Source organism: Ochotona princeps, chromosome 8 (assembly GCF_030435755.1).
Source record: "Ochotona princeps isolate mOchPri1 chromosome 8, mOchPri1.hap1, whole genome shotgun sequence".
Taxonomy (NCBI): domain Eukaryota; kingdom Metazoa; phylum Chordata; class Mammalia; order Lagomorpha; family Ochotonidae; genus Ochotona; species Ochotona princeps.
Window position 1 is genome coordinate 12,623,614 of NC_080839.1, and position 10,619 is coordinate 12,634,232.

At 48.9% G+C, this 10,619-nt stretch overlaps 1 protein-coding gene across 1 annotated transcript; it reads right to left on the reverse strand.

The window, feature by feature from the left end:
- Positions 1 to 2,780: 2,780 nt before the first annotated feature.
- MTLN (mitoregulin) lies at positions 2,781 to 3,120 on the reverse strand. Its single transcript, XM_036496928.2, has one exon. It carries the CDS (start codon positions 3,053 to 3,055, stop codon positions 2,885 to 2,887), a length of 171 nt encoding a protein of 56 aa, XP_036352821.1. The 5' UTR covers positions 3,056 to 3,120; the 3' UTR covers positions 2,781 to 2,884.
- Between the last annotated feature and the right edge of the window lie 7,499 nt (positions 3,121 to 10,619).

Sequence of the window (10,619 nt, forward strand, 5' to 3'; positions counted from 1 at the left end):
ACAAACAAACAAACAAAAACCAGAACAGGCCAAATGAGCAAGGTAAGCTTGGTGGCCCAGCAGAGCAGGAGCAGCAGTGAAGGGCAAGTGCCTACACTCAGACAGTGTCTGCCGCTGAGCCCAGAGGGCCAGTCAGGTGAACTAGGCAGTAAGACAACTGTGGTCTCCAGGGAACACCTCTATGGCAGATGAGGAGGCCATCAAGAGGGCTTAGCAGTTGGACAAGTACCCGGGCTGGCACGGTGACTCAACAGGCTAACGTTCCACCTGCCAGTGCCGACATCCCATTTGGGTACTGGTTCGTGTCCTGACTACTCCATTTCCCATCAAGCTGAGCTGATCCAAAGCCAGAACCAGAAGCTTCTTCTGGGTCTCCCATGTGGGTGCAGGATCCCAATGCTTTGGGCCATCCTTTACAGCTTTCCCAGGCCATAAGCAGAGAGCTAGATGGGGAAGTGGAGCATCCAGAACACTAACTGTGCCCATATGGTATCCCAGCACATGCAAGGTCAGGTTTTAGCCACTGAGCCATTGCGCCAGGCCTGTGAGATGCTCTTTGGGGCAGCAAAATGTTAATATTTTGGCTACCACCTTTTGGTATGACAAAGATGGGAGACAAAACGTGACAGATGAGGTCAAACAGAGCCACCAAGGAGAGAACTGGGAGCAGCACTGAGTGCCTGAAAAACCCCTAGGTGGGCAGGACTGGGAGTGAGCCCCGCATGCCCTAAGGGCCGTCCAGCGGTGGCACAGGAGAGGTGAGAGGGTCAGAGCAATGCTCACAGGGAATGGGGGGAAGGCAATCAGTGCTGGAAAGATCAGGAACAGACCCAGGGCCACAGAACTGGTCATCACTAAGATGAGCCAGGTACATGCCAACAACTTGTATATGTGGGGTGGGGAAAGAACGGTGCCAACAGCCAACAGTGTCTCAGCCTTCAGCTCTTCCTGGGGACCCAGAAGCTCCTCAAACTGCAGCCTGGACAGGATTCAGTCTTGTTTTTCAAAATTTCTTTCTTCTTATTGGAAAGGCAGATGTACAGAAAGAAGGAGAGACCGAGAGAAAGATCTTCCAATTGCCACTTCACTCCCCAAGTGGCCACAACAGCCAGAGCTGAGCTGATCTTAAGCCAGCACTCTGATCCTGGAATACCACAGCCACTCTGAACTGGAGCTGGAAGCCCCAAGCCTCATGGAGTGCCCTTGAGAAAGCAGGGAGGCAAGCTTTCCGGAAATCCTTGTTACCATGAAGCTGAGCTACAATGTCACAAAATTGTTACAGGAAAGAGCAAGTGCAGTGTGCTAGAAAAAGCGCTCTCTTGATTTGTAGATATGGCTGGCATCATCCTCCAGGTATGTTCAGGAGGGTTTCCACTTCTTAGTATACTCCATGACACAAAAAAGAATTTTGCAAACGCAAGGTTATATTTGATACACTCTGGAACTGGAATCAGCCGTCACTCTTCCTTACCTCAGTTTGGCTGAGAGCTGTTACCAAGCAACCAGTAGAGCTTCCAAAAGGAGGCAAATTTTCAAAAAGCAAGAAAGGACTGATTTTGGCAATCCAGATCTCTTGAGGATAATAAACTGCTAAGGCAAAGATGCTCCTTTCCCTCTCTGAAAGTACATTCAAAGACGTTTAAAATATTTTATTTTAAAAATAAAATGGATTCATAAAGTGCAAGAAGAAAAGTCTTTCTCTCCAGTGCTTTACATCCACCTGTAGAAGCTGTTGGAAACAGAAAAGAAGGGGAAAGAATTAGAACAAAAGGACATCACTGTGGTGTCCTGAACTCTAAGATCTGGTGTCTTGGACTGGAAACTGATGGCACACGGGCTGAGATGTAAGGCCCCAGAGTCCAAGCCCCCGCCTACCCTTTGCTCTTTCCGGGCCTCTACCACTTAAAAACTCGGATTGGCTTATACACAACATATAACATTCATAACATAACTTGTTAAACATAACATCGTGTCATCTTAAATTAAGGCAAACATGTGGTATTTAACCTTTTGGGATTGGCTCATTTCCCTTAGCATTATGGTTTCCAGTTTGGCCCATTTGGCCACAAAGAACTGCATTTTGTTTTTTTTAATAGCTGAGTAGTATTCCACAGAAGGTGGTTAAGAACTCGCATTTACTTTTAACATATTGGTTACTCATTACTATGTCAATTAATTCCATAATGATGTAAATTTTTGCTGATGGTATGTTGGAGCTTTTAATTGATCAGGATGATACTCTGCTGGCTCTGTCGTCAGACCAGAGAGGGTATACCTAAGAATCCGTTGAACTTGACTAGACAATAAGATGCTGGACTCTATGTTTAGTATATGCTTGCAATGGGGGAATCTCAACTGAACTTGAACTGTGGTTATGCAACAAGGTGGAGGAATCCACCATGGTGGGATGGTTTGGGGAGGGGTGGGGAGAATCCAAGTATCTATGAAACTGTGTCACATAATGCAATGTAATTAATGAATTTAAAATAAAATTAAAAAAAAAAAACTCGGATTGGCATTGGCAAATCTCCATGCCAAGGGCGTCACCCGAAACCAGGATGGGGGCAGGAGGCAGGAGGCAGAAACAACCTCCCCTGGATGTTCTATTCGATCTCACTCCTTCCGTAATATTTTCATCTCCAAGTTTAACGAGGTCAGGGCGTGCTAAGCCATTCCCAGTGAACACCTGCCGTGAGCCAAGCTACAGCCCAAGTACAGGTTACCCCGGAACACCAGACTTGCCTTTCCCTGTGTGCGCACCCGCGCTGTGACCAGAGCCTCCATCAGGCCCTGCCCAAGGGCTCACCGAGACGCCGGAGCGCCCCGGCGCGGCCGGCGGGGAGGGAGAGCAAGCCTGGCTCGGTCGTGCGCTCCGGCGCAGCGGTCAGGCCAGGTCCAGCTTCTTCTGCATCACCGCCAGCTTGTCCTGCAGCCGCCGCTTCCTCCAGTCCAGGTAGCGTCTCCGCAGCCGGTTTGCCTGCCAGCCCACCAGCACTCCCGAGGCGAAGGCCACCAGCACCGACACCTGCAGCGTCCTCTCGGACACGTCCGCCATCGCGCCCGCCCGAGGAGCAGCGAGAGCGTTCCGGGTACGGCGCCGCGCCGGGGTCAAAAGGCGCGGGGCGTTCTCGGGCGCGGCGGACCGAGAGGAAGTCAGGGGGCGTGGCCCTCCGGGATCGCCCTATGCCTCAAGCGGGTCTGCTGGGAAACCCACTGGTGGTGACTCATTCCGGCCTTCTGAAAAGTCTCCCAACCCTTGGCTGGACCAGGGAAGACTTTGGGCCACCCGCCTCTCTCCGACCCAACAGTATTTGTTGTTTTACGTTAATCAGCTATTGTCTTGCGTTACTGACCAGTATTAATATCTCCTTGAACAGGCCGCCAGCCTGTGTAACTTTAAATTTTTCTGATAACTTTTTTTTAAAGTAAACAAATAGAAACAGGTGAAATTGTTATTGCTCTACTATGTTTTTCTTACTTAAACATATATCCTCGAGGGTGTTATTTCAACATGTAATCAGCTTTAGAATTCTTTTTTTTTTTTAAGATTTATTTTTATTATAAAGTCAGATATACAGAGAGGAGGAGAGACAGAGAGGAAGATCTTCCATTCGATGGTTCACTCCCCAAGTGATCGCAAGGCCCGTGCTGTGCCGATCCAAAGCCAGGATCCCGGAGCTCCTCCAGGTCTCCCACATGGGTTCAGGGTCCCAAGGCTTTGGGCCGTCCTCAACTGCTTTCCCAGGCCACAAGCAGGGAACTGGATGGGAAGTAGAGCTGCCGGGATTACAACCAGCGGCGCCCATATGGGATCCCGGGGCGTTCAAGGTGAGGACTTTAGCCGCTAGGCCAAGGTGCTGGGCCCAGCTTTAGAATTCTTAATGAGGGGGCACAGCACCGGCCTTTACGGCTCACTTGGGGAGTGAAACATCGGACAGAAGATCTTCTTCTCTGTCTCTCCTCCTCTCTGTATATCTGACTTTGTAATAAAATAAATAAAATCTTAAAAAAAAAAAAAAGAATTCTTAATGAGGCTTTTCCATACAAAGCCTTTGGAGTCTGGCGCCTATTTTACTTTTAAAGCACATCTCATTCTGAACCCTGAGTTTTCACTGAGATACTTGATCAGTTTTGTAAAATTTGCACTTGAAAAACAGACCCAATTTATTTGTTTGAAACGCATTAAAATATACATGTATATAAGATTCATTTATTGGGCCCAGCACCGTGGCCTAGCGGCTAAAGTCCTCGCCTTGAATGTGCTGGGATCCCAAATGGATGCTGGTTCTAATCCTGGCTGCTCCACTTCCCATCCAGTTCCCTGCTTGTGGCCTGGGAAAGCAGTTGAGGACGGCCCAAGACCTTGGGACCCTGCAGCCCTGTAGGAGACCCGGAAGAAACTCCTGGCTCATGGCTTTGGATTGGCTCAGCTCTGCTTGTTGTAGCTATTTGGAGAGTGAAACCAGTGGATGGAAAATCTTTCTCTCTGTCTCTCCTCCTCCTCTGTGTATCTGACTTTCCAATAAAAAATAATAAACAAATATTTAAAAATATTTTAATTTTTATTGAAAAGACAGATTTACTGAGAGCAGAGAGAGAGAATCTTCCAACCTCTGATTCACTCTCCAAATGGCTACAACAGCTGGAGCTGGGCTAGTCCAAAGCTAGGCGCCCGAAGTTTCTTCCTGTTCTTCCACGTGGTGCAGGGGCCCAAAGACTTGGCTATCCTGTGCTGCTTTCCCAGGTGCATTAGCAGGGAGCCGGACTGGAAGTGGAGCAGCCAGGACATGGCCTTAGTGCACGCATGAAATGCTGGGCCAACAGACAGATGCTTACCTTACATATCACTGCGCCAGTCCCTCATTTTCTTTTTATATTTAAATCCATTAATTTTTTTTAAGATTTATTTATTTTTATTGGAAAGTCAGGTATGCAGAGAGGAGGAGAGACAGAAACATCATCCGTCCACTGATTCACTCCCCAAGTGGCTGCAATGGCCAGAGTTGAACTGATCTGAAGCCAGGAAACCAGAGCTTCTTCCAGGTCTCCCACATGGGTTCAGGGTCCCAAGGCTTTGGGCTGTCCTCAACTGCTTTCCCAGGCCACAAGCAGGGAGCTGGATGGGAAGTGGAGCAGACAGGACACTAACCTGTGCCCATATGGGATCCCATAGCGTGTGAGGTGAGCACTTCAGCCACTAGGCTACCATGCCGGGCCCCATTTTCATTACTGTTATTATTTTTTTAATGAAACATTTGGTCCCTCGGTATAGCAGCCTCATGTGGAACTGGGGGCTACCCAGTCTCTCACCAGCCCAAGGAAGAACCATCTGATTGCTTGAGAATTAAAAACCCACTGGTTTACCCCTTATGTGCCCACAGTAGTAGAGACCAGGCCAGGGCAAAGTCGGGAGCAGAGGATGGAATCCAGATCTCCCACGCGAATGACAGGACCCAGCTTCTGGACCCGTCACTGCTGCCTCCTCCTGGAATCTGCATTGGCTGGAAGTGAGAAGCAGGAGCTCAGGCCAGGCGTGGAAGCAGATGCTTTGCTGCCTGACTCCAACATCTTAGCCATCAGGCCCGGTCCCCATGGGCCTGCTCTGTTCCCCAGTAACTGCTGTATTCCACATGCAGCATCAAGACTTATTGCTGTCGTTGTTGGTTAGGTTCTCTCCCTGCTGGAAGGTAAACTACTTAAGGACGGGATTGGGGTCTCCCCGTGTTTCCCGAGGAATCCCCAGTGCACAGAACAGAGGCCTGCATATAGCAGATACTCAGTCCATCTTCGGTGTTGGCAACAGCGGGGAGCAGTCAGGGAAAGCTTCCAGGTAAACAGACACACAGAATCTTGACAGATAAAATTAGGACAATCTGAGACTAAGTGTCGTCGGTAATCTCAGTTTTCCCATTTGCTAAGTAAGGGATTTGGGCTAACTTCATACCTCTCAGACACTATAGAGGGCATTTTGGGGGCAGCCTGAGGTTGTCCACTTAGGCTGCAGCCGTTGTCACAAATCTGAACCTCATTTGAAATTCTAGCCTTTGGACTAAAAATAAGATGGGTCATCTACACTGGAGCCTTAAATATCGGACTCCTTAGGCATGCAGAGCAGTCAGAGACTGTGGAGACAGCCTTCTCCTAAGGGGCAGCCTTGTCCAGTGGGGTGAGGAGAGCTGCCAGGGGCTGGGGAGAGCTGCCAAGGGCAGAGGGAGGCAGGGGTCTAAAGTTTAAAGAAGCAGTGTGCCCCAGTAGGAAGCTTAGTAATCTTTTTCCTACATGAACAGCTTCAATGACGTATTTTAGTGCATCTGATAATGATATCGTAACGGGGAGACTTAGTCTGGCATACTGTAGACCCAGTCCACATTCATGCTGAGGGATGCTGCGGCCATGTCCAGCCAAGTTCGCTATCCCCATTCTTGCCTCATGTTCACTAGTGGGAACTGCAGTCCATCCAGGGTGTCACCTTAGCCCCCCAACCAGGCTTGTTCCCAGCCATGGATCTTGCAGGTGCATGTTGCTGCAACCCAGCCCTACATGACTGATTCCCTGGTTTGGCCTTCGCCATTGGGTGTTGCAGCCTGACCTGGTCCCCCAATACCAGATCCAACTCTTGCTGGTGGGTGCTGCAGCCTAGCCCTGCTTAGCCTGCCCCCAGCCCTGGTTTTCATGCAAACTGGTAGATATGATAGCCTAACCCAGCAAGGCCTGCACCCCATCCTGGCTCCTGCACATGCCAGTGTGCTAAGGTTTGGCTCAACCTTGCCAGATCTGCCCCCCATCTTCTTCTCCCCAGCCAACCCACATACCTGGCGACAAGTGGAGCTACCTTCCTTGCCTGGCCTAACACCCAGCCTTGACTCATGTGCTCACCAGCAGAATCTATAGCATACCACGGGAGTTCTCCAAGTCCCCCCAGTAGGCTCAATCCCATATCCAGATTTTGTGCATGTCAATGGGTGCTAGGCTCTTATCCAGCATACCCCAGCCTTGATGTTTGTGTTGCTGGTGTGTGTTGCAGCCCAGCCTGCTCCACCACCAATTCTTGGGTGCCCCTGTAGGTGCTTCAACTTTCATCTTCCCAACCATTCCCAACACCAGTACCTGTTAATGTCAGTGAGTTTCATGGTCATATCTGGTTTGGCTTGTCACCACCTCCAGCTCTTGAGCAAAGCAGCAGGTATTGCAGCCCTGCAGGGGTGAGATACAACTTCCCTACAGATTCTGCCCTCAAGCCTGCTTTTCTCATTGCTGGCTAGTGTCATAGCACAACTTCATGTTTTTCACCCCCTGTTCCAGCACTCACTGTGGTCAAGCCCTGCCAGGTAGGTCCATCACTCCTAGCTTTAGTGTGTGCCGGTGGGTGGTGGTCGGTAGTGGTCAATGCTAACTAGCCCAGATCAGATCTCCCACATGGGTAGGTGCATTGGTTTACTTAGAAGGGTCCTCTAGTTTCCCTCATCGAAATTACTTGGTCTCAGCCCCCTTGCTTACCTACAAGTACAGTTGCCTTCTCAGAAGTCATATCTCACCTGCAACGTACTCCTGCAGTGGTCTTCCTTCCTCACATTCTATCTCCCCTTCTCTGAGCAATCCATAGCCCCCAAGCCCATGAGCACATGGGTTCCTTACTCCAGTCTTCTGTCAGGGTGGCAGGCTGGCCTGGATCCCTGCCCACCCACCCAGGATCCAAGTGTATGCACAGTTCCTCAGACCCAGTTCTCCAGCACACATGCCAGGCTGGGATTCTACCTCTCTGCCTGTCTGAGACCCAAGCATGTGCATGGATCTCAAGGCACACACTAGCGTGCTGATCTGGGGCCCTATTGACCACGTGCCCGAGACCCAAGCACATTCACATGTCCCCAAGCCTACTCTACCAGCACACCCTGTCAGCATGCCAGCCTGGGGTCCCTACTCTTCACCCAGTCCACCTGCTCAGAACCCAAGCACCTCTAACTCTGCATTTCAAATAAATAAACAAACAAATAAATAAATACATCTTTAAAAAACCTTAGAAAGTTACTGCATGTGACAGAAATAAACCATTTGTCTTCTCAAGAGGATGCAGTGATGTGGCAATTCACACAAGAAACAGTTACACTGTTGCAGAGTGGAGAGATATCACACTGTACCCAAGGGTAGGATGGTAAGGAGAAGTCTTGATTGGCCAAGCTTGATGACAGCAGCTCCCACTGCACTCCAGGAGCTACTGCACCAAGCAACCAAAGTCAGGGGTTTTAAAGCTCTTATCCTCCCATTAGACTGAGAGTTCTGTAGGATAAACAAAGTTTTCATGCATTCAGTTAACTGATTGGCAGAAGGCAGGAAGGGAGCTGCCAGGGCCTAAAGTTTCCCTGTAGTTAATTAGTCTAAAGTAGTGCAGTGGGAGGATAGGAGACCCTGGAGCCAGTTTCAAGAAGAGGTAGGAAGGGTGGGGCGCAGAACCTCCATTTCCATACTGTCCATGCTGTCAATTAATCCAGCAAGTGGGTGCTAAATACCAACTGTACCCTACCACAACACCAGGAGGTCTGAATCATTTGTTACATGCTGGTTTGAATTTTGTTTTATAGCTTCAGCCACAAACTGGGGATTCAAAGATGGTTTCCCAAACCCTTCCTCCATCAGGTGCTTGGTAGCCTAGGGGCATGGGACAAAATGCAAATACATCCTCTGAGACACCATGCAGCTGTTGTAGTGCACAGAGAGAGAGAGAATGTTGGAATTGAGGGTGAACACTCAGGTGGCTATGCCATGCTAGTCATGACCACTAAGAAGTATGGCCAATAGCAGTTCTCACTTTAGGGTCTTTTAACTTTTGGGAGCATGGTATGGTCTTGAAATGCAAGCCAGGGTCCAGTGTTTGTTTCCCATGCTGCAATGTGAAATGGGTTGACACCCACGTAGGGGCTTACAGGGATTTCCATTTACTGTCTCACAGGCTCTATGTCAGAAGTCCAACAGGGTGTATGGGGCTCCCAGAGCTGCCAGGAAACTGTCAGCACAGCTGTGTTCCTTTCTTGAGGCTTCAGAGACTATGATTTTAGGATTACTCAGGCTGACCCAGATTCTAGCTCCTGAGGGGGTGGTTTCCTCCATTTGCCAGCAGCCACATCCACGCCCCCCAGGCACATGGCACCTGTCAGAGGCTTCCAGGTGCTGTGATCTTTCCTTCTGCTTCTCATGACAGCTTTCAAGGGTGCAGGTGATTCCACTGAGTCAATTTAGCTGCTCCAGAGTGACATTCCTATTTTAAGGTCATCTGATTAGTAACCTGAATTATACCTACGTCTCATTTGCATCCCAGGTGACAGAACTGATGCTCTGAAGGTTAGGGTGTGTAATCTTCCAAGGGAGAACGTAATTCGTTTTCTTTCTTTCTTTCTTTCTTTCTTTCTTTCTTTCTTTCTTTCTTTCTTTCTTTCTTTCTCTTTCTTTCTTTCTTTTGCTCTCTCTCTCTCTTCTTTCCTTCCTTCCTTTCTTCCTTCCTTCCTTCCTTCCTTTCTTTCATCTAGAGGAGACCATGGTTCTAGCAACCCCACTGTTCTCTGCCAGATGTCACTGTGATGGTGGCAGCCGGTTGATACCTAGCAACCTCTTGCTGCATTAATTGACAGCACAGAGAGCTTGGAAATGGAGGTTTAGCTTCCTGCCCTTCCTACATCCTCCTGTGCTATTCAAGGTAATTGAATGAATAATAGCGGCTTGCGATAGTGTAGTGATTAACGTCCTCACCTTGCTTGCACCAGGATCTCATATGGACTCTGGTTCTAATCCCAGCGGCCCTGCTTCCCATCCAGCTCCCTGCCTGTGGCCTGGGAAAGCAGTCGAGGATGACCCAAAGCCTTGGGACCCTGCACCTATGTGGGAGACCCGGAAGAAGTTCCTGGTTCCTGCCTTTGGATTGGCTCAGCTCCAGCCATTGCGGTCACTTGGGGAGTGAATCATCGGACGGAAGATCTTCCTCTCTGTCTCTCCTCCTCTCTGTATATCCACCTTTCCAATAAAAATAAATCTTTGAAAAAAAAAAAACTGGCTCTGTCTTTGGTGCCTCCTTCAAGCCATTCAAGTTAACTGACAATGTGGACATGGCACTGGAAACTCTGGCCACCAGGCCCCTTCTGCCTCCAACCATGCTACTTCAGGTTAGTTAACTACAAGGAAACTTTGGGCAGCAGCTCTCAAGCTGATTAGAGAATGACAGCTTAAAAAACCCTGAACTTCTGTGCAGAGGTGCAGTGACTTTTAGAATATAGTGGGAGCTGCTGTTTCCCATCAGTGTATGGTTGTGTGCGATGTGATGTCTCTTATTCTTACAACAGCCAGTATATAAAAGGGATTTATGAGGAACCACATACACTTGGGTGCATGGTGGTATCCGGGAGACAGCAGGACCTCCTGTCCGGGTTTAGGACCTTTCTAAGATGCCCCAATAAAGTTGCCTGGCTACAGGAGCCAGGACATAGCTTCTGCTGACCAAGGTTGACGTACAAGTAATTAACATCTTTACTATTTGAACCCATGACTAGTGATTATTATTTTAGGAAAGTAAGGAAAAACTTCATAAAAATCCCGATTTCTGCATTTTCTTGAAAATTAAGCAGCAGTAGCAA